The sequence below is a fragment of the Petromyzon marinus genome, unplaced genomic scaffold (assembly GCF_048934315.1).
Source record: "Petromyzon marinus isolate PM22_M1 ecotype Great Lakes invasive population unplaced genomic scaffold, UKy_Petmar_22M1.pri1.0 PM_G_Scaffold_4, whole genome shotgun sequence".
In the NCBI taxonomy this organism is placed as follows: domain Eukaryota; kingdom Metazoa; phylum Chordata; class Hyperoartia; order Petromyzontiformes; family Petromyzontidae; genus Petromyzon; species Petromyzon marinus.
Genome location: NW_027422983.1, coordinates 7,132,415 through 7,157,291, shown reverse-complemented (window position 1 = coordinate 7,157,291; position 24,877 = coordinate 7,132,415). Strand labels below are relative to the sequence as shown.

General features: G+C 45.6%; 1 protein-coding gene across 1 annotated transcript; it reads right to left on the bottom strand.

The window, feature by feature from the left end:
- Positions 1–314: 314 nt before the first annotated feature.
- On the bottom strand, positions 315–3,940 carry LOC142916538 (uncharacterized). The gene is made up of 2 exons (XM_076061660.1): positions 3,876–3,940; positions 315–2,656 (listed from the first exon to the last, which is right to left on the bottom strand). Exon 2 carries the CDS (start codon positions 2,640–2,642, stop codon positions 1,524–1,526), a length of 1,119 nt encoding a protein of 372 aa, XP_075917775.1. The 5' UTR covers positions 2,643–2,656; positions 3,876–3,940; the 3' UTR covers positions 315–1,523.
- Between the last annotated feature and the right edge of the window lie 20,937 nt (positions 3,941–24,877).

The following is a 24,877-nucleotide window of genomic DNA, read 5'->3' as shown; positions in this document are numbered from 1 at the left end:
GTGTATACTGTATGTATAGTGTGTGTGTACACTGTGTGTGTACAATGTGTACATTGTGTGTGTACACTGTATGTACACTGTGTGTACAGTGTGTATACACTGTGTGTGTACAGTGTGTATACACTGTGTGTGTACACTGTGTGTGCACACTGTGTGTACACTGTATGTACACACACACAGTGTACACTGTGTGTACACTGTGTGTGTGTACAGTTTGTGTCCGCATTGAACCGAACCCCCGGCAAGGCCATCTACTTAATGACGAGAGAAAATTCACGCGAAATGTCCTTTTCAATGAAGTCTTCCAGATGAAAATTGATACAAGCTTTTAATGAAGAAATAAAATCTAATTCAAAACACAACACAATTCAAAGATGTTTCATTTTAAAACTTCAAAACGGAGCAAGGGGTGCTTGTGTGAATTCGTCCTTCGTGTGGAAATGTTGTGACTTTCCTGGCATGAAGGCCGTCAATGTGTTGGACCCTTATTGGTGCACAGCGTCTCAACAACAGCAGTGGGGTTTGCTTCAACCGATAGGTAACGAACATCCAGACGTCAATCAGCAGGGTGCATTTATAGTCCCAGTTAGACAAAATCTACATCAACACGTAAGACAAAACTACAATTCGTGTTGTAGAGAATGTACCTCCTCCTACACGTGTAACTTTCAAGTGGTATGCCTTGTAACTGATGAATGATCCGAGCGTGCTACCTATTTCAAAGACAATGAGTTGCTCCAGATGCTTCGTGGAACACAAAAACACCGTTTGACCTGTATCACAAGAACAACGGGTCCCACCTGAGTTCTCTGTACAGGTTACTTTCAAACACACACACACACTTTGTCCTAACATCACTTATTCAATGTTTGACCCTTACAGATCAAATGTTACAAGTATGCACAAAACCAGACAAGTATACATTCTAAATTATTGACAGGCATATTTACAAAATTGGATTACTGCAGTGAAATATACTGCATCACGTTACATCGTATTAACAAACTTTTAAAAAAATGCAGTCTGCTTCACAGTGTATGTAAAACATACTATTGTGTCATTCAAAACGAGTAGGCCATTGCATGCTGGCGTCTGAGTGAAAGTGTAGCAAATTCTAAACATTACCTACAAACTACACAACTGAGATGACGCATCAATCATCGCCCCCTACTGAAAGGCTCTTGTCCACATGCAGGCTGGTGCAGGGCCACCACCTTGTGCCACACAGGGGCAGCTGCTACTTGGGGATGCTCTTCGAGTGCTTCAGACGAGGTACAAAACTCCGAGGTGCTGAGGCAGTTAAGCAAGCACCGTGTAAATGCAATTATTATGATAACATAGTGAATGCTTGGGGGCTTATTGTCTCTCACTCCTGGTGAGAGATTGACCCAACCCACAGGTCCACAAAGACTGGCCGCTCTTACTCTGCAGGATGAACCTAGGAGCAGAGTGTTCAACTTCACATTCTTGTCATTAAAGGCCTGTGACAAAGGTGCATCTATTGTAGCGACATTGTCTCTGGCTTACACATCTACCGGGTCTCCACTTGACTTTGTATTGTCTCGGAGGAAGTCCACCCACACCTCCACTTCCACAAACTGCTGGGAGTTGCCTTGCTCTGCCTCACAGTCAGAATTCTCCTCCTGCTTCACGTTGCCTCCATCGATGTGAAGGTCCCATTTTAGAGTTTCATCTTCACATTTCACCTTCACTTCTTCACTCTTCACCATCACCTCTTCCCTCTTCACCATCACTTCTTCCCTCTTCACCTTCACTTCTTCCCTCTTCACCATCACCTCTTCATATTTCACCTCGATACCTTTAAAAGTGTCCAAGCTGGGATTTTCTTCCGGGTCTTGTTTCAAGAGGGATGGGCTTATTGCGGCACTTTGACTTTCACAAGCTGATTTCAGACTCCACTCCTTGTGGATCTTCTGATGCTTCTGTGTTTTCCGGTGTTCTATAAGATGTGGTTGCTGTGCAAACGCCTTCCCGCACGGAGTGCACCTGAAGGGTTTCTCTCCCGTGTGTGTTCTCTGGTGTATTACAAGAGTAGATGAAAGTGTAAACGCCTTCCCACACAGAGTACACTTGAAGGGTTTCTCTCCCGTGTGTGTTCTCTGGTGTGTTACAAGATTACATGACTGTGTAAACGCCATCCTGCACATCGTGCACCTGAAGGGTTTCTCTCCCGTGTGTGTTCTCTGGTGTTTTACAAGATCAGATGACTGTGCAAATGCCTTCACGCACAGACTGCACTTGAAGGGTTTCTCTCCCGTGTGTGTTCTCTGGTGTGTTTTAAGAACAAATGAACCTGAAAATGTCTTCCCACAAACACTGCACTTGAAGGGTTTCTCTCCCGTGTGTGTTCTCTGGTGTATTACAAGATTATATGACTGTGTAAACGCCACCCCGCACATCGTGCACCTGAAGGGTTTCTCTCCCGTGTGTGTTCTCTGGTGTTTTTTAAGAGTCGATGAATCTGAAAATGCCTTCTCACACACAGTGCACTTGAAGGGTTTCTCTCCTGTGCGAGTTCTCTGGTGCTGTGTCAAATTTCCAGTCCGATCCGTGCCGTATGCACGCTGGTCGCATTGTCGACTTGTCGTACCGAGCTGCTGTGCTGACTGCCTTTGCTCCATCAGACCAGCGTCAGCTGCAGACAGAAAATAAGAATATCCACACCATCGACACATCAGTATCGAGCCATGGAGGAATTAATATATACAGTCACACGTGACTTACACGTCTATATTCATTCATATATTCATGACTAGCTGCACTACCCGGCTTCGCCCGGGACTTGGATCCCCACGTCCGGCCGCCTTTGTCTCCCCAGTGGCGATGTTCACACCACAACAGTTACTCGTTTAAGGCTGAGTCGACCTAGGGGAGGCCCAGAAGCGGTTGAATTAATCATCACCGGTGGTGGCCGTGAACGGGAATCAAACTCGGGTTGCCGGGTTCGTAGCGTAGCGTAGCGCTAACCGATACACTACAATGCATTACGCTTCTACACACACACAGACACACAGACACACACAGACAGACACACACACACAGACACACACACAGACACACACACAGACACACACACAGACACACACACACAGATACACACACACAAACACACACACAGACACACACACACAGACAACGCTAACCGCTACACTACAATGCGTTACGCTTCCACGTGCGCGGGTCACGTGACAGATTTGACATCACAGCTCACTTGCCGTGCAAAAAATCTATACATTATTGAGCTCCCCACCCCCCCCCAACAAAAACACAAAAGTGTATTTGTATAATGTTTGTATGGTGTACAGTCTGGAAAGTACCCACATGGCAAGTTTCCAGTTTGTTGCATGTCGGGAAGTACGCTAAACATTTTGAACAGACAACACACACAATCACAACTTTGCCTTTTATATATATTTGGAGATGCAGTGAAAAACTTTCCCAAAATTCATCACGCGGTTTCAGTATTTTTGATTTTCAGTTTGATTTATTTTGGTTATAGTCCCGTGAGCCATTCGGCTCTTGAATCGGGTGCAACCACAACAAGCAAAAAAACAAAAACACGACCAAGAAAATCATCTTACAGTGACTACGTGTGACTGTGCAAACAGCACTGTCATGGCACGCAATGAGAGGGCAAATGTCATAAATATTCCTGTAAGCACTCGCATCTTCAACATTAATGTTGCCATAGAAACGTTGTGGGGTTTTTTGCTTCATTTAAAAAAGAAAAATTATTATGTTATTTTTATTTTATTTTCTATCTACGTGACTTTACCGAAAGAACCAAGAATATTAATTCCTGCAGTCACCAAAGTTTTAAGTCAAAACATTCACACACGTTGACAAAGCCTCACCTTGTTTTGTTGTGGGCAGGTCGCTTCTGATAACAAGAGCGGTATAGCAGCTCAAGCGGGCTTGGCCTGCTAACAAAAGAAAATAAAAACTGCGTGAATATTTACAATAAAACAAAGTTACAAAGTGGCGAGCCGGGTGAAGACAAATTAAACTTAAGAGAGATAATTAAAGTGAATGCAATCAGGCGAGGGTAGGAGGCAAGGCCCCGCGTGGCTAGGCCCCGCGTTGTAAAGTTCCAACCTGGACATCGATTCCCATGCTCGCTGCTACTCAACTGACATCCCTGAGAGAGAGAGAGGTTCTACCTTAGTAAACAACAACAACCACCACCACCACAATCGCAATGAGAATTTCTCACCTTGGACTTCAGTGCAGGAAGTCACGCAGCAGCAGGTGATGTGACGTCACTTCCGGGGCACGAGATACGCTCCTCCCACAATGAGCGGCTCCATAAATAAATAAATTAGAGAATGAAATAATTATGATAATGCTGCCGTCCGTTACGTCGTGAGTGCTGAACCCGTCGCAATAAACTCGCGACGGCTTTAACGAACACATTATGTTAATGAGTTGCCGTCACTGGGCGTAGCTTTGCCCAAATAAGGATTAGCACTGGAACGATATCGTCAGTGACCCAAGCGGAGGTGACGTCACGTGCAAGAGTGCGGTGGAATACCTTGGTGACATGACGTCACTAGCGAGGTACACCTCCCCCTGGCGTTTCACGCCGATGAAGTAATGCTGAGTGGTGACGTCACAGAGCGGGATTGGAGTTTAAGTTGATTTAGATTCATTTTCATTGCTCCCTCGCTTGGATGCGTGGGCTCAGCTACAACAACGTGGACATTATTGTGTATACACTGTGTGTGTGTACACTGTGTGTATACTGTGTGTGTGTGTACACTGTGTGTGTGTACACAATGTGTGTGTGTGTACACTGTGTGTATACTGTGTGTGTACACAATGTGTGTGTGTGTACACTGTGTGTATACACTGTGTGTGTACAGTGTGTGTGCGTACACACTGTGTGTGTGTATATACTGTGTGTATACACTGTGTGTGTGTATATACTGTGTGTGTACACTGTGTGTGTGTACACTGTGTGTGTGTGCACACTGTGTGTGTGTGTACACTGTGTGAGTGTACACTGTGTGTGTGTACACTGTGTGTACACTGTGTGTGTGTGTGTGTACACTGTGTATACACTGTCTGTGTACACTGTGTGTGTACTCTGTGTGTACACTGTGTGTGTGTACACTGTGTGTGTACACTGTGTGTGTACACTGTGTGTGTGTACACTGTGTGTTTGTACACTGTGTGTTTGTACACTGTGTGCGTGTGTCTACACTGTGTGTATACACTGTGTGTGTGTACACTCTGTGTGTGTACACTGTGTGTGTGTATACACTGTGTGTGTACACTCTGTGTGTGTACACTGTGTGTGTATATACACTGTGTGTGTACACTGTGTGTGTGTGTGTACACTGTGTATGTGTACACTGTGTGTGTACACTGTGTGTGTGTACACTGTCTGTATGTGTGTACACTGTGTGTGTACACTGTGTGTGTATATACACTGTGTGTGTACACTGTGTGTGTGTGTACACTGTGTATGTGTACACTGTGTGTGTACACTGTGTGTGTGTACACTGTCTGTGTGTGTGTACACTGTGTGTGTGTACACTGTGTGTATACACTGTGTGTGTGTGTACACTGTGTGTGTGTACACTGTGTGTGTGTGTACACTGTGTGTGTGTACACTGTGTGTATACACTGTGTGTGTACAGTGTGTGTGTACACTGTGTGTGTACACTCTGTGTATACACTGTGTGTATACGCACTGTGTGTGTGTACACTGTGTGTGTGTACACTGTGTGTGTGTACACTGTGGGGGGCACAGTCATCTCAGTCGACCAATGGGCATCTTTTCATCAATTTATTATTTTCCAATTTTCTTATTTTTTTGTTTTCTATTCACGTGACTGTTCCGAAAGAACCAAGAATGTGGTAGCACATTCTCTATTTATTGCAGAGGTTCAAGGTTAAAATCCGACAGGCACACCTGGCTACCTCAGTAACATTCACCACAATATGCGCGGTCTGCTAAACGGCAGATGTAAAACATAACGTTGCGTCATTCACAACGCACAGGTCATTGCATGTTGGTGTCACGGTCAAAATTGGGTTAATTCCAAACATTATCCAGAAACTCCACAACGGAGACACGCACCCCTTGTACCAACGACGGAGGCACAGGGACAGACGCTCGATTACGTTGGAATCGATCTGCAGACGGCCAGCCGCTCCGTGTCGCCTCATCTCGACCCCGCAATCCCAACCAGGTGAAAGTCCGCATCGATCCGAACCCCCGGCAAAGGCATTGTCTACTTAACGACGAGAGAAAATTCACACGAAATGTCCTTTTCAATGAATAAGCTTTTAATGAGGAAATACAATTATACAATTCAAGACATAATACAATTAAAAGTTGTTTCATTTTCAAACTTCAAAACGGAGCATCGGGTACTTGCGTGGAGGCGTCGTTCGTGTGCAATTTTTTTCGTAACTTTCCTGGCCCAAGGCCGCAAATGGTTGTGAGGGGCGCCGCAGGTGGTCAGGCTTGCTTCAACCCTTGGTTGTGAACATCCAGACGTGAATCAGCAAGGAGCATTCCAAATTTACACGCGACGCTGAGTGTCTCTCTCCGTGTCTCTGTATCCTAGTTGTCTCTGTCTCGTTCCCGTGTCTCTCTCCCCGTGTCTCTCTCCCCGTGTATGTCTCCTAGTGTCTCTTCGTGTCTCTTTCCCGTGTCTCTCCCAGTGTCTCTCTCCCCGTGTCTCTCTACCCAAACACGAACGATACAACAACACGACGTTCGGAGTGCAAAGTTGAGAGAGAGAGAAATGAGCATTTTCCCGGCGGGCGTAACTGGGTGGGGCCGTGGGCTTCCAGTTACTGTAGCGGCCTAGTGCGTGCTCCGTCCACTGCTGCCCTGAGGGAAAGTCGCGCTCTCTCCACTGCTGCCCTGGGGTGGGGTCGTGCTCTCTCCGCTGCTGCCCTGAGGGAGAGCCGTGCTCTCTCCACTGCTGCCCTGAGTCAGGGTCGTGCCCCGTCCACTGCTGGCCGGAGGGAGCCCCGTGCTCTCCACTACTGGCTTGAGGGAGAGCCGCACTATCTCCACCGCTGCCGTGAGGGAGCCAGACTCTCTCTCCTCTGCTGCCCTGAGGCAGGGTTGTGCTCCATCCACTGCTGCCCTGAGGGAATGCCGTGCTACGTCCACTGCTCCCCCGAGATGTCGCGGGCGCTGCCCCAGAGCAAGGAGGCGCTGCTGCAGTCATTCAACAAGCGGCTCAAGGACGACGTGCGCTCCATCCTGGACAACTTCACGGAGATCGTTCGAGACGGCCAAGGGTTGTGTGGGCTTCACTGGGGCTGTCTGGACGGGCAGCAGAGACACGAGAGGCCAAGAAACAACATTCCAGTCGTGGGCTGAGCTCAAGGAGGGCTAACTCGAGCACCATCCTGCGGCGGGGAAAGGAGGCGGTGCAAGCGTTTTTCAGCCGAGCCCACAACAGCCAAGAATCTGCTGTCTGGGAGAGGGGGGTGGGTGCTGTTAAACCCTAGCACATGGGCGAGAAGCCGTGCATGTATGACGAGTGCGGCAAGACGTTTTTCTCACGCTCGGCCTACAAGTATATATATTTTTCTATTCCACTTGTGTGTAAATCTGTGTATACCCGGATATTTTAGAGATGGCAATTCTCCTGCTGTGTGTCCTACTGCTGTCCCTCCCGGCCATATCTAGTGCCCCACTCAACTCTACAAACGGCTACCCTCGTTATTTTGCGTCAATACTTGTTGCTCGACTTGCCACTACACCTGCAAATGAAACAGCTCATAGACACTTTTACACTCCATCATTGTATCCTTTTAAACCCTATCTTTGTCCCATTACTTCACCAGCACTCCTTCCAAACTTCATTCTGCTCTTAAAAATAACACCATCTGCGAGCTGCTGCTATTCGTCCAAGGTTCGCCGCTCTTCATCCTTTCACAGAAAATACTTATGCAAACTGTTAATTCTACCTTTCTTATTTCTGGGTGGTATTGAACTTCATCCTGGACCAAATGAAAAGAGCTCGTATAATTCTGTAGATTTTTCTGGCAGGAAAGGTGTTGGTGTTCTACATGTCAACATCAGAGGGCTTGTGATTAAATTAAGTCAACTAAAACTAGAAGTGGCAAATCTTGACCCGGACATTTTTTGCCTAACAGAAACATTTCTCACTCCTGCCGTCAATGACTTGCAGATTACGATTGAAAACTACAACCTTTTTCGGCTTGACCGAGGATCTAAAGGAGGTGGAATTGCCATCTATGTTCGTAACACTATTGCATGTTCACCAGCTCACTCCTTGTTTAAAAAATGTTGCTTTGAAGGTCTGGCTCTCAGAATAACTCTCCCAAATAATCAACAGATATTGGTAGTGTGCTGCTATAGACCGCCTTGTGGGAAGGATGTTGAAGCTGCATCGGCACTGAGAGAGCTTTTTGGGGGCGTCCCTAAAGGTGAAATTATTTTAGTGGGTGATCTAAATTGGAATTGGCTAAACCCGCTGGCCATGGCCACAAATTTTACAGATGAATTGTACATGTTTCAATTAATAAATGTCCCCACAAGACCCAACCTAAAAAATCCGGGACAGTCAACTCTGCTTGACGTCCTATTGACAAATGCCCCTCACAATTTCGCACTGACTGGTGTTCTGGGTAATAACCTTAGTGATCACTCCTTCATTTTTGGTGTGAGATCATCAGCCAGACCCAAAGCCCCCCCTAAAATTGTTGAGAAGCACTCTATGAGGCACTTCAGCTCTCAGGCATTTACTAATGATGTGCTTCACTCGGATATTGATAAGGTCTGTGATATCCCCAACCTGACTACGGCTTGGGAGACTTTCAGGTACACATTTCTCCAAATTCTTAACAAACATGCTCCGTTGGTTAGATTTAAAACTAAAGGCAACCGCCCACCATGGTATGATCCTTTGATTACAAAGCTCATGAAAACTAGGGACAAGGCTTGGGCATGTGCTCAGAAAAGTAATTTGGCAAATGACTGGCTAGAATACAGGATTTTAAGGAATAGATGCGTAAAAAAAATATGACATGCAAAAAATGCCTACTTTTCCTCCACTCTCCTGGAATCACATGGAAATGCCAGGATTTTTGGAAAACAATCAAATCTATCGAAAAGGCATCTAAAACAGAAAATCTGCCCGTTGAGCTTCACCGAAATGGGGATCCCCAAAAAATAGTTGACAATTTTAACCTTCATTTTTCTGAAGCTGGTAATCTTTTTGATAATGTATTGGGAGTCACCCCTGCTCCTGCAAATTCCTACACCCCTGTCCAAACATTAAACGAATTTAGTTTCCAACCAATCCACGAAAGTAATGTTCTGAAACAACTGTCCTATCTCAAAGGGTCCTCCTCTACCGGAGCAGATAGTTTTCCCGTCTTTGCTCTACTAACTGTTGGTCACCTAATGTACAAACCTATAGCCCATATTTTCAACCTGTCCATCAAAGAAGCATCAGTTCCTCTAGAATGGAATCATTCTTATGTCCGTCCACTTCACAAAGGGGGCCCTAAAGATGATCCCAATAACTACCGACCTATCTCAATTTTGTCCCCATTGATGAAAATTTTTGAGAAATTTTTGAACTACCAAATTAGCAGTTTCCTGTCCACCAACAATCTACTAGATCTAAAACAATCTGGGTTCCGGAAAAAATCCAGCACCACATCTGCTGCATTAGACTCTTTGAATCAAATTTACAATAGCCTTGATAATAAGCAGTACTGTGCCTTTTCTAGATTTAAATCTTTCGTGACTGCTAGGATCCATACTCTTTGGTTCTATTGGGTAAAGTCACGTAGGTGAAAATAAAATAACAAAAAATCACGACGTTTCGGCCACAACACAAGCGGCCTTCATCAGGTGAAGGGACGAGACTGTCTGGAGGACAGCGCTGGAGTGGGAGAAGCCACGCTCAGATCACGACCTTTAAGCTGTGTGAGAAGAAACAAAGCGCCTTGACAAAGGAATTAGCATATAATTTAGCATTGAAATGGCTCATTGAAATAGCTAAGTTAAAGTATACACATCCGCAGAGGCACCCCTTGACAAAGGAATTAGCATAGAATTTAGCATTGAAATAGCTGAGTGATTAGCTTGTAACTGGTCACAGAAATAGCTATGTTAAAGTCAGAGCATATACATTCACCGAGGCACCTAGTACAAATCAAACAGGAGAATTTAGCGAAACACAACCACGCTCAGACTGCGGACCTTTAAACTGTGTGCGAGCAAACAAGGTGTTCTGACAAAGAAATTATCATAAAAATTAGCATTTGATTGGCCGATTTTAGAAAAGAGGTGGTGTACGTGCCGGTGGACTTGCCGTTTGGCGCGGGGGGGGGGGGGAGAGGGGGAGTTTACCTATTGATGGTGTGAAAAGGGAATTTATAAGAGCTGCGAAAGTTTGGGGTACCACTACTTGAAAAATATACTGTACCATTGAAATTAGTTTAATGTTTAGTTCGATTTAGAACATCTTTCCAATGGTTGCTAATTTGAAACCATCTTCTCGGTTGAAATTGTGTCTGTGTTTGTAGATCTGAATTGCCTCATGAACAAATCTCTGATAAAAACCCGTGGGTTTGCAAAGAACCTTGGTATCGGAGAAAATTATATCGTGATCCCCCACAGCGATGTAACATTGATCAGCCACGGCATAAAAATTCGTTTTGCCGTGTTTCAAATCTGATTTGTGCTCGCGAATTCGGTCAGAGACATGTCGCTTTGTCTCCCCGATATAGCAATCACCGCAGGTACAACTCAATTTGTAAACCCCGGGGTACTGTAAGTCAGGAATGACATCCTTCACGGATGGGATCAGATCACGAATTTTGTGTACTGTATTTAACCGGACCTGGATCTTGTGTTTGTTTAGAATTTTGGAAATCTTTTTAGTAACGCCTGCTATATATGGTAGTGTGATGGTTTTGACTGGAGTATCAAGTGGTTGTTTCTGTATGGAGGGAGAAAGAGCTTGGCGGATGGTACGGTCAGAGTAACCATTCCTTTTGAGGGCCAGGTGTACATGTTTTAATTCACTGGTCAGGTGGTGTTGGTCCGAAATGCAATGAGCCCTATGGTATAAAGTTTTGATGAGATAATTATTTTGGGCTGGGTGGTGGTGGGAATCAGGTTTCAAGTAGGAATCTGTGTGGGTGGGTTTCCTGTAGACAGAATGCCCCAATGAGCCATCAGGTCTCCTCTCAAACAGAACATCTAAGAATGGTAGCTTGCCATCTTTCTCCACTTCCATGGTGAATTTGATGGCGGGATGTCTGGAATTGAAGATAAAGACCATTTGTGTTGCGATCGAAACGTCGTGGGTTTTTTGCTTTATTTTAATTTTTTTATTTTTCATTTAATTTATAATCTGTTATTTTAATTTTATTTTCTATCTACGTGACTTTACCGAAAGAACCAAGAATATTAATTCCTGCAGTCACGAAAGTTTTAAGTCAAAACATTCACACACGTTGACAAAGCCTCACCTTGTGTTGTTGTGGGCAGGTCGCTTCTGATAACAAGAGCGGTATAGCAGCTCAAGCGGGCTTCGCCTGCTAACAAAAGAAAATAAAAACTGGGTGAATATTTACAATAAAACAAAGTTATATAGTGGCGAGCCGGGTGAAGATAAATTAAACTTAAGCGAGATTATTAAAGTGAACGCAATCAGGCGGGGGCAGGAGGCAAGGCCCCGCGTGGCTAGGCCCCGCGTTGTAAAGTTCCAACCTGGACATCGATTCCCATGCTTGCTGCTACTCAACTGACATCCCTGAGAGAGAGAGGCTCTACCTTGGTAAACAACCACCACCACCACAGCCACCATGAGAATTTCTCACTTCGGATATCAGTGCAAGCGTGGATCGGCAGCCTCCTGTTACCTCGCGACGTCACGCGGGTAAGCAGGTAACATGACGTCACTTCCGGGGTAAGAGACACGCCCCTCTCATAATGAGCGGCTCTGTAACTGAATTAATTATGTTAATGTGCACTAGCCATATGTCGAGGGATGGAGCGTGGCTGCTGAACCCGACGGCTTTAACGGATACATTATGTTAATGAGCTGCCAGTCACTGGGCGTACACAGTAACACGTGACTTACACGTCTATACTTATTCATATATTCATGATATAGTGGAAAAGTGTCCCAAATTCATCACACGGGCTGTTATGGCACACAATGAGAGGGCAAATGGTTATAAACATGCCTGGAAGCCCTCGTATCTTCAAAATGAATGTTCACTAAAAACTCCGAGCACACAATTTCAGCTGTCTGGCTTCAAAAGGAACTTAGAGGTGTGAAGCCAGGCACAGATGTCCTTGAATGCTGGGGATGAACAGATCCTGACTTCAGCTGCACGTGTGTGCTGTGTTAACTTCCTGACTCCATTCTTACAAAGAGTTGCAGAGGAAAACAAAACTAAACTCCTATTTTGATATAACCTCCGTGCTCAATAGAGTTAATAGACTTTACTGCAAACACAAACTTGACACTGTCACACACTCAGAGGTGGAGCCTGGATTTTCAGGTAGGGGGGGGCAACCCCTCCAGCAATGAAAAATGATAGGAGTTGTTACTAAGTAGTTGTTGGTAAGGAGTTGTTAGTAAGGAGTTGTTAGTAAGGAGTTGTTAGTAAGGAGTTGTTAGTAAGTAAGGAGTTGTTAGTAAGGAGTTGTTAGTAAGGAGTTGTAAGTAAGGAGTTGTTAGTAAGTAAGGAGTTGTTAGTAAGGAGTTGTTAGTAAGTAAGGAGTTGTTAGTAAGGAGTTGTTAGTACGTAATGACTTGTCCCTTGCTTTTTATTCGACGCGTGTGATCGGCATTGCGCTCACTGAAGGTGTTTGCCTTCAGGGAAGTCGTGTACTGTATACGCAACTGCGCAAAATTCTGTGAGTCGCTTGTAACTGCTTTGCCGTTACTTATTGCCAATTATGGACTCGGACTGTTGTCCTCTCATAGAGTCCCTGGCACGTAATAATATGCCACACGGTGGCAGTGGGGGACGCAAAATGCTGATTTATCTATATATATGAAAGGGAAATGTGTGGATACGTGTGTCTGTTCGAAATGTTTAGCATACTTCCCAACCTGCCACACACTTGAAATTTGGCATGTGGGTATATTCCATACTGCACACAATGTAAAAAAAATATAAAAAGTCTTTTGTATTTTTTTTGGGGGGGGAGAATGACCATGAAGTGTCTGGCGTCAACCCGCAACACCTCTGAGTTAAGCGCTCTGCAATGCTTAGAGTTGTTAACAGCGTGCCGGGAGATTTTAGGTGGCGCTTCGCTCCTGGCCGATGAAGCCATTGGTTTCTCGGGAGTTCAATACATATCCTCCGTGCGAAGAACGGGTAGAACTGCTATCTAAAATATGAAGCAGAACATTCCATCTGTTTGTTTGTGCGAAGCAGCAAAAACCTCTCCAACGCTGAGCTCTGGCGTCGTGAAAATTTGCACAGCTGACGCTGTCTGGAATTTCTAAGTGAACGTGACTATTTTCAGCTCGCCACGTCATTATTCCCTTCCCCGAGTGGCCAAAATCGGCCTTACATAGCAGTGGGGTAAGGTTGAATTTCCTGGAGTGAAAACATCCGATTTAGGTAAATTGATTTGTTTCGGCTTTTTTTCTTTCTTGCAAGCATCAATTTTTTCCAGGGTTTTTCAGTGAAATAGAAGGGAATGCGAAGTTAACCAAAGACAAGAATCCAAGTCCCGGGCAAAGCTGGGTTGTGAAGCTCGTTACTAATAAACCCCAATGATCCTATCAAAATTAGGGATTTCTATCGGATCATTGGGGGGGCACGTGCCACTCGACCCCCCACTGGCTCCACCACTGTCACACACTGGCATGGTTCACAGGTGGTGGTGTGTCCAGACCCACGCCTGGCCACCTTCACCTGCTCAGTTTTAATGCTTCCTCACTCCACCAAGTAGTTAATTGAGGATCAATCAACACAGCCGAGGCTGCGTTTCTCTCTCTCTCCCCGTGGTCGTGTGGATTTCCTTCCCGATCCCCCGGTCTCCCCTCTACATGAAGAGAATGAACACCACCAAGCGTCTAGAATGAACACCACCAAGCGTCTAGAGTGAACACCACCACGTGTCTAGAGTGAACACCACTACGTGTCTAGAGTGAACACCACTAAGCGTCTAGAGTGAACACCACCACGTGTCTAGAGTGTACACCACCACGCGTCTAGAGTGAACACCGCAACGCGTCTAGAGTGAACACCACCACGTGTCTAGAGTGAACACCACCACGCGTCTAGAGTGAACACCACCACGTGTCTAGAGTGAACACCACCACGCGTCTAGAGTGAACACCACCACGCGTCTAGAGTGAACACCACCACGTGTCTAGAGTGAACACCACCACGTGTCTAGAGTGAACACCACCACGCGTCTAGAGTGAACACCACCACGTGTCTAGAGTGAACACCACCACGCATCTAGAGTGAACACCACCACGTGTCTAGAGTGAACACCACCACGCGTCTAGAGTGAACACCACCACGTGTCTAGAGTGAACACCACCACGCGTCTAGAGTGAACACCACCACACGTCTAGAGTGAACACCACCACACGTCTAGAGTGAACACCGCCACGTGTCTAGAGTGAACACCACCACGTGTCTAGAGTGAACACCACCACGCGTCTAGAGTGAACACCGCCACGTGTCTAGAGTGAACACCACCACGTGTCTAGAGTGAACACCACCACGCGTCTAGAGTGAACACCACCACACGTCTAGAGTGAACACCACCACACGTCTAGAGTGAACACCACCACGTGTCTAGAGTGAACACCACCACACGTCTAGAGTGAACACCACTAAGCGTCTAGAGTGAACACCACCAAGCGTCTAGAGTGAACACCACCACACGTCTAGAGTGAACACCACCACGTGTCTAGAGTGAACACCACTAAGCGTCTAGAGTGAACACCACCACGTGTCTAGAGTGAACTCCACCACATATCTAGAGTGAACACCACGTGTCTAGAGTGAACACCGCCACGTGTCTAGAGTGAACTCCACCACATATCTAGAGTGAACACCACGTGTCTAGAGTGAACACCACCACGTGTCTAGAGTGAACACCGCCACATGTCTAGAGTGAACACCACCAAGCGTCTAGAGTGAACACCACCACGTGTCTAGAGTGAACACCACCACACGTCTAGAGTGAACACCACCACGTGTCTAGAGTGAACACCACCACGTGTCTAGAGTGAACACCACCAAGCGTCTAGAGTGAACACCACCACGTGTCTAGAGTGAACACCACCACGTGTCTAGAGTGAACACCACCAAGCATCTAGAGTGAACACCACCACGTGTCTAGAGTGAACACCACCACACGTCTAGAGTGAACACCACCACGTGTCTAGAGTGAACACCACCACGTGTCTAGAGTGAACACCACCAAGCGTCTAGAGTGAACACCACCACGTGTCTAGAGTGAACACCACCACGTGTCTAGAGTGAACACCACCAAGCGTCTAGAGTGAACACCACCACGTGTCTAGAGTGAACACCACCACACGTCTAGAGTGAACACCACCACGTGTCTAGAGTGAACACCACCACACGTCTAGAGTGAACACCACTAAGCGTCTAGAGTGAACACCACCAAGCGTCTAGAGTGAACACCACCACACATCTAGAGTGAACACCACTAAGTGTCTAGAGTGAACACCACCACGCGTCTAGAGTGAACACCACCACGCTGTTGACAAGCCCCACCTTACACCATTGGTAACCTCATTTGCCAGTAACAAAATATGATGAAAAAATGTTTACCCTTTTATCTGGCAACAAAACTGACACCTTTTTTACAAGGAGTCATGTTCACATTAACCACAATACCTGCGGTTGGAACGCAAACACAAAACAACAACTCTGATAATATTCTTAGTTTTTTCGGTAAAGTCACGTTGAAGAGAAACAACAAAATAATAAAATATATATAAAACAATAAAAAATTCTCACGACGTTTCGACCATAACTCAAACGGTCATCTTCAGGTGTGTTGGTTTGCATAAATTTATTTTTAAACGGCGCATTTATTTATTTATAAAAAACGTTAGCGTCATGCGCAGCGATTTGGCAGTTTGCCCAGGACTAGTCCATCTATATTTTGAAAAGAGGAGGGGGGAGACGAAATTTTGTTATAATGTATGCTGTCTGAAAGCCACTGTAAGCGTGAACAATCAATTAAGAACTGAAATGGTTTATCAAATCTTTCCAATGATTGCTAAGATAGAATCCATCTTCTCGGTTGAAATTGTCTCTGTGCTTGTATATGTGGATAGCCTCATGAACGAATCTCTCATGGAAGCCAGATGGCTTACAAAGAACCTCTGTCTTGGAAAAGTCAATGGCATGTGAGCCTACTGAATTAGAACAATGATCTGCTACGGCCGAGGTGTTGGTCCTACCGTGTTTAAGGTCTGCTTTATGTTCACGAATGCGGTCCGAGACATGGCGTTTGGTTTCTCCAATGTAACTACCACAGAGGCAACTTAGTTTGTAGACACCAGGGTATTGTATGTCCATTTTATTAGCCATTTTATTAGCTGTTATTTTAATTTTATTTTATATCTACGTGACTTTACCGAAAGAACCAAGAATATTAATTCCTGCAGTCACCAAAGTTTTAAGTCAAAACATTCACACACGTTGACAAAGCCTCACCTTGTGTTGTTGTGGGCAGGTTGCTTCTGATAACAAGAGCGGTATAGCAGCTCAAGCGGGCTTGGCCTGGTAACAAAAGAAAATAAAAACTGCGTGAATATTTACAATAAAACAAAGTTACAAAGTGGCGAGCCGAGTGAAGACAAATTAAACTTAAGCGAGATAATTAAAGTAAATGCAATCAGGCGAGGGCAGGAGGCAAGGCCCCGCGTGGCTAGGCCCCGCGTTGTAAAGTTCCAACCTGGACATCGATTCCCATGCTCGCTGATACTCAACTGACATCCCTACGAGAGAGAGAGGCTCTACCTTGGTAAACAACAACAACCACCACCACCACAACGATGAGAATTTCTCACCTCGGATTTCAGTGCAAGCGCGCACACAGCAGCTTCCTGTTACCTCGCGACAGCAGGAAGTAGTATGACGTCACTTCCCTCCCAAGAGCGGCTCTCTAACTGAATAAATTATATGCTTAGTTTTTTCGGTAAAGTCACGTTGAAGGGAAACAACAAAATACAATATTGTTTTATATATATTTTATTATTTTGTTGTTTCCCTTCAACGTGACCTTACCGAAAAAACTAAGAATATGAATTACTGCAGTCACGAAAGCTTTAAATCAAAATTGAACAAATTATGTTAATGAAGCTGGACCCTACGTCAGGGATGGGGGCATAGGCGCTGAACCCGTCGCAATAAACTCGCGACGGCTTTAACGGATACATTATGTTAATGAGCAACAAATCACTGGGCGTAGCTGTGCCCAAATAAGGATTGCCACTGGAACAATATCGGCAGTGACCCAAGCGGAGGTGACGTCATGCTTAAGAGCACGGTAGACGGGGAGGGGTGAATACCTTGATGACATGACGTCACTAGCGAGGTACACCTCACCCTGGCGTTTCACGCCGATGAGGTAATGCAGAATGGTGACGTCACAGAGTTGGAGTTTACGTTGATTTAGATTCATTTTCCATTGCTCCCTCCCTTGGGTGTGTGAGCCCAGCTACAACAACGTGGACATTATTGTGTATACACTGTGTGTGTATGTACACTGTGCGCGTACACTGTGTGTATACACTGTGTGTGTACACTGTGTGTACACTATGTGTGTGTACACTATGTGTGTATACACTGTGGGTGTGTACACTGTGTATACACTGTGTGTCACTGTGTGTCACTGTGTGTCGCTCTGTGTCACTGTGTGTCACTGTGTGTGTGTCACTGTGTCACTGTGTGTGTGTACACTGTGTGTACACTGTGTGTACACTGTGTTTAAACTGTTTGTATACACTGTGTGTACATTGTGTGGGTGTACAATGTGTGTGTACACTGTGTGTGTGTACACTGTTTGTGTCCGCATTGAACCGAACTCCCGGCAAGGCCATCTACTTAACGTTGAGAGAAAATGCACACGAAATCTCCTTTTCAATGAAGTCTTCCAGATGTAAATTGATACAAGCTTTTAATGAAGAAATAAAATCATCTAATTCAAAACACAACACAATTCAAAGATGTTTCATTTTAAAACTTCAAAACGGAGCATGGGGTACTTGCATGAATGCGTCCTTCGTGTGCAAATGTTGTGACTTTCCTGGCCTGAAGGCCGTCAATGTGTTGGACCATTATTGGTGCACAGCGTCTCAACAACTGCAGTGGGGTTTGTTTCAACCGATGGTTACGAACATCCCGACGTGAATCAGCAAGGTGCATTTCTAGTCCCAGTTAGACAAAATCTACGTCAACACGTAAGACAAAACTACAATTCGTGTTGTAGAGAATGTACCTTCTCCTATACGTGTAACTTTTAAATGGTATACCTTGTAACTGATGAATAATACGAGCGTGCGCCCTATTTCAAAGACGATGAGTTGCTCCAGAGGCAGACGCTTCGTGAAACACAAAAGTACCCTTTGACCTGTATCACAAGAACAACGGGTCTCACCCGAGTTCTCTTTACAGGTTACTTCCAAAACACACACACACACACACTTTGTCCTAACATCACTTATTCAATGTTTGTTCCTCATACAAAATGTTACATGCACACGCACAATCAGACAAGTATTGATTCTAAATCATTGACGGGAATATTAACAACATTGAATTACTGCAGCGAAATTGACTGCATCACGTTACATCGTATTAACAAGAAGTTATTTTACAAATACGCACCGTCTGCTTAACAGTGTATGTACAACGTACTATTGTTGCGTCATTCAAAACGAGTAGGCCGTTGCATGCTGGCGTCTGGGTCAAAATGTAGCAAATTTAAAACATTACGCTACAAATAATAGATCACGGCGTTTTGATGGCAACACAAGCAATCGTCATCAGGTGGGACAAGCATAGCAGCAATAAGAAGAAACTGCTGGAGTAGGCGCCTACTACTTCAGCAGTTTCTCTTGCTGTGGCTGTCCCACCTGATGACGATTGCTTGTGTTGTGATCTAAACGCCGTGATCTGTTATGTTTCTACCCACGTGGTGACTTTACCGAAAGAACTCAACAGTGTGGATTCCTGCAGTCACGAAAGCTTGGAATCAAGATTGCCTACAAACTACACAACTGAGATGATGCATCAATCATCGCCCCCTACTGACAGGCTCTTGTCCACATGCAGGCCGGTGCAGGGCCACCACCTTGTGCCACACAGGGGCAGCTGCTACTTGGGGATGCTCTTCGAGTGTTTCAGACGAGGTACGACACAAAACTCCAAGTTGCTGAGGGGATTAACCAAGCACCATGTAAAATCAATTATTATGATAACATAGTGAATGATTGGGAGCTTATTGGCTCTTGTTCCTGGTTAGAGATCTACCCAACCCACGGGCCCACAAAGTGTTCAACTTCACGTTCTTGTCATTAAATGCCTGTGACAAAGGTGCATCTATTGTAGCGACATCGTCTCAAGCTTACACATCTACCGGGTCTCCACTTGACTTTGTATTGTCTAGAAGCAAGTCCACCCACACCTCCACTTCCACAAACTGCTGGGAGTTGCCTCGCTCTGCCTCAGTCAGAATTCTCCTCCTGATTCACGCTGCCTTCATCAATGTGAAGGTCCCATTTTGGATTTGAATCTTCATCTTCACATTTCACCCTCACCTCTTCATATTTCACCTTTATACCTTTAAAAGTGTCCAAGCTGGGATTTTCTTCCGGTTCGTGTTTCATGAGGGATGGGCTCATTGCGGCACTTTGACTTTCACAAGCTGATTTCAGACTCCGACTCCGCTCCTTGTGATGCTTTTGTGTTCTTTGGTGTCTTCGAAGATTTGATGAATCTGCAAACGGCTTCCCGCACAGAGCACACTTGAAGGGTTTCTCTCCTGTGTGTGTTCTCTGGTGTTTTACAAGATCGGATGACTCTGCAAATGCCTTCACGCACACACTGCACTTGAAGGGTTTCTCTCCCGTGTGTGTTCTTTGGTGTACTTTAAGCTTTGGTGAAACTGTAAACGCCTTCCCGCACAGAGTGCACCTGAAGGGTTTCTCTCCCGTGTGTGTTCTCTGGTGTGTTACAAGAATATATGAATCTGAAAACGCCTTGCCGCACAGAGTACACTTGAAGGGTTTCTCTCCCGTGTGTGTTCTCTGGTGTTTTACAAGAGCAGATGACTGTGCAAATGCCTTCACGCACACACTGCACTTGAAGGGTTTCTCTCCCGTGTGTGTTCTCTGGTGTACTTTAAGATGTGGTGACTGTACAAACGACATCCAGCATACAGTGCACTTGAAGGGTTTCTCTCCCGTGTGTGTTCTCTGGTGTATTACAAGATAACATGAATCTGAAAACGCCTTGCCACACAGAGCACACTTGAAGGATTTCTCTCCTGTGTGTGTTCTCTGGTGTTTTTTAAGAGCAGATGACCATGCAAATGCCTTCCCACACACAGTACATTTGAAGGGTTTCTCTCCTGTGTGTCTTCTCTGGTGCCGTGTCAAATTTCCAGTCATGTCCGTGCTGTATGCATGCTGGTCGCATTGTTGACTTGTCATACCGAGCTGCGCTGAGTGCCTTTGCTCCATCAGACCAATTCTGCAGAGGAAGCGTCAGCTGCAGACAGAAAAAAATAATATCCACACCATCTACACGTCAGGCACAGAGGAATGCACAAATGACTTACACGTCTATACTTATTAATATATTCATGATGTAGTGAAAAGTTTCCCAAATTCATCAGATTTGATGAACGTGCAAACGCCTTCACGCACAGAGTGCACCTGAAGGGTTTCTCTCCACGGGCTGTTATGGCACACAATGAGAGGGAAAATGTCATTAATATGCCTGGAAGCCCTCATATCTTCAAGATGAATGTTAACCAAAAACTCTAAGCACACAATTTCGGCTGTCTGACTACAAAATGAATATTTATGAAAGCTAAAATCAGCTGACATAGCAAAGGGTTTTGAAAACAATACTATTTGTGTTTTGCAGAAATGCATGAATTAATGTTCAATCACAACTTAGAGGTGTGAATCCAGGCTCAGATGTCCTTGAATGCTGGGGATGAACAGTTCCGACTTCAGCTGAATGTGTGTGCTGTGTTCACCTCCTGTTTCCATTCTTATAAAGAGTTCCAGAGGAAAACAAAAATAAACTATTGTTTTGATATAACCTCCGTGTTCAACAGAGTTGATAGACTATACTACAAACACAAACTTGACACTGTCACACACTGCCATGAGTAAACAGGTGGTGGTGTGACCAGAACCATGCCTGGCCACCTTCATCTGCTCAGCATTAATTCTTCCTCACTCCACCAAGTAATGAATCGAGGATCAATCAACATAGCCGAGGCTATCCGTGTCTCTGTCTCTCTCTCCCCGTGGTGAAGGTGTTCCCCTCCACACATTCAGAGTCAACAGCGGCACGCGCTTAACGTCTTTGACTGATAGATACATTGACGCACGTATTGTTGGTTCTTTTGGTAAAGTCACGTAGATAGAAAATAAAAATAACAGATTAAATTTAATAAGATAAAGACCACTTGTGTTGCGATCGAAACGTCGTGGGTTTTTTGCTTTATTTTCAATTTTTTTTATTTTTCATTTAATTTATAATCTGTTATTTTCATTTAATTTTCTATCTATGTGACTTTACCGAAAGAACCAAGAATATTAATTCCTGCAGTCACCAAAGTTTTAAGTCAAAACATTCACACACGTTGACAAAGCCTCACCTTGTGTTGTTGTGGGCAGGTCGCTTCTGATAACAAGAGCGGTATAGCAGCTCAAGCGGGCTTGGCCTGCTAACAAAATAACGAAAATAAAAACTGCGTGAATATTTACAATAAAACAAAGTTACAAAGTGGCGAGCCGGGTGAAGACAAATTAAACTTAAGCGAGATAATTAAAGTGAATGCAATCAGGCGAGGGCAGGAGGCAAGGCCCCGCGTGGCTAGGCCCCGCGCTGTAAAGTTCCAACCTGGACATCGATTCCCATGCTCGCTGCTACTCAACTGACATCCCTACGAGAGAGAGAGGCTCTACCTTGGTAAACAACAACAACAACCACCACCACCACCACAACCACCACCACCATGAGAATTTCTCACCTCGGATTTCAGTGCAAGCACGGATCGGCAGCCTCCTGTTACCTCGCGACATCACGCGGGTAAGCAGGTAACATGACGTCACTTCCGTGGTAAGAGACACGCCCCTCCCACAAAGAGCGGCGCTGTAACTGAATAAATTATGTTAACGAGGCCGGCCCATATGTCGAGGGATGGGGCGTGGCTGCTGAACCCATCGCAATAAACTCGCGACGGCTTTAACGGACACATTATGTTAATGAGCCACCAGTCACTGGGCGTACCTTTGCCCAAATAAGGATTGGCACTGGACATCGGCAGTGACCCAAGCGGAGGTGACGTCACGCTCAAGAGCGCCGTTGACAGGGTTGGGGGAGTGTGAATACCTTGGTGACATGATGTCACTAGCGAGTTACACCTCCCGCTGGCACTTCATGCCGATGAGGTCATGCCGAGTGGTGACGTCACAGAGCGGGGATGGAGTTTAAGTTGATTTAGATTCATTTTCCATTGCCCCCTCCCTTGGGTGCGTGAACTCACCAAAAACAACGTGGACATTATTGTGTATACACTGTGTGTGTGTACACACTGTGTGTGTACGTACACACTGTGTACGTGTACGTACACACAGTGTGTACACACACACAGTGTGTAAATACTGTGTGTGTGTACACGTACACAGTGTGTGTGTGTACACAGTGTGTGTGTAGTGGGGGGCAAAGGCGGTGCATTGGCCAGTCATCTGAGTCAGTCGACCCATGGCATCTTATCATCAATTTATTTTTTAAAATGTATTATTTTTATTTGTTATTTGTATTAATATTTTTTATTTTTTAATCTTTTATTTTGTTTATTTTTTGTTTTCTATCTACGTGACTTTACCGAAAGAACCAGGAATATGGTAGCGCATTCTCTATTTGTTGCAGAGGTTCAAAGTTCAAATCCGACAGGCACACCTGGCTACCCCAGTAACATTCACCACAATATGCGCTGTTCTGCTTCACGGCGGATGTAAAACAGAGTATTGTGTCACTCACAACGCACAGGTCACTGCATGTTGGTGTCACGGTCAAAATTGTGGTAATTCCAAACATTATCCAGAAACTCCACAAGGGAGATGACGCGTCAATGATCGCCCCCTACCGACAGACTCATGCCACGTGCAGGCCGGTGCAGGGCCACCTTGTGCCACACAGGGTCAGCTGCCACTAGGGGGCGCCCTTCGATTGTTTGAGATGAGATTCGATACGAAACACCGAGTTGCTGAAGCAATTAGGCAAGCGACTTATGAGTGCAAATATGTTGTTTATAACGTAGTGAATGCTTGGGAGCTTAATTGTCTCTCGTTCCTGCTCACAGATTTACCCAGCACACAGATCTTACATATGAAAAGCTAATGGTCAGTGAGGTCAGCAGCACTGTAGGTTCTGGTGTCAAGGACATGGGCCTGCATTCGCTGGTCCACTGCTCTATAGTCCAGCGGATGTTCTTGCTTGGACCCGGCGTGAATCCATGATGTTGTCTGGATGCACAGATGCCAGAACAGCGTGTTGGCAATGACAAGCCCACAGGCTGTGCAGAAGTCTAACAGCCTCCTACCGTTGTTATTGAGTTGATCTGGCCCATGCTTTCCAATCGCTCCAGACCAGGTGCCAGCATCATCACCAACTCGGGCATTAAAGTTACCCAACAGTATGACTCTATCCCGAGGGGCTACTTTTAGCTAACACCTGTGACAGGATGTCATAGAAGGAATCTGAATCCACGGGCTTGCCTGCATCCCTCCACTGATGTTCATCTTCGGTGGGGGCGTAAGCAGCCACCACCACCACCACCAGTCTCTGCCTCCTGTTGATGGGGAGGCGAGACCAAAGTAGCCTGGGGCTTACAGCTTCTCACACCTCGCCGCCATCTTCCCACGCCGCCTTCATTCTTTTTTTCAGAATAAGAGCCACTCATTGTTGTTTGGCAGTCTCCTGCCCCGAGTGGAGGACTCTGCACCCCTCATGATGATTGGAGTCAGAGCCGGTCCACTGGATCTCCTGAATGCCACAGAGATCCAGGTGGTACCAGTCCAGCTCTGTACAGAGTAGCAGCCTCTCCTCCACGTGGCCATTCTCAGTGGCTTTTTGCCATTTCTAGAGGAACCCCAAGGGTAAGGATTCAGGCATTGCTCTTCACAATGTTATCGTCTGGCATCACAACCACCAACAACACACCTGTATTTGAATTGCAAGTAACTTTAATGAACACAACGCAACCCAAACAACCGTTCGTTTGAAAAACATATCCTAAAGAATCGTCACTGGGTGTTGGCTGTGAGCGGGAATCAAACTCGGGTAGTCATGTTTGTAGAGCAGCGCACTAACCGCTAGACTACCACCACACACGTTACACACACACACGGTACACACACACACAGTGTACACACACACGGTACACACACACACAATACACACACACGCACAGTACACACACTCGCACAGTACACACACACTCACGGTACACACACACACAGTACACACACGTACGCACGGCACGCCCACACTCCTTCAGTCACGTGACTAAGGTTGACGCGCCGCCCCGTCTCCCGAGGTGACCTCTTGGCTCTCTCGTCTCTCC

Coding starts and splice junctions, on each gene's coding strand:
- LOC142916538 (XM_076061660.1), bottom strand. CDS start 2,642: ATGGAGCAAAGGCAGTCAGCACAGCAGCTCGGTACGACAAGTCGACAA.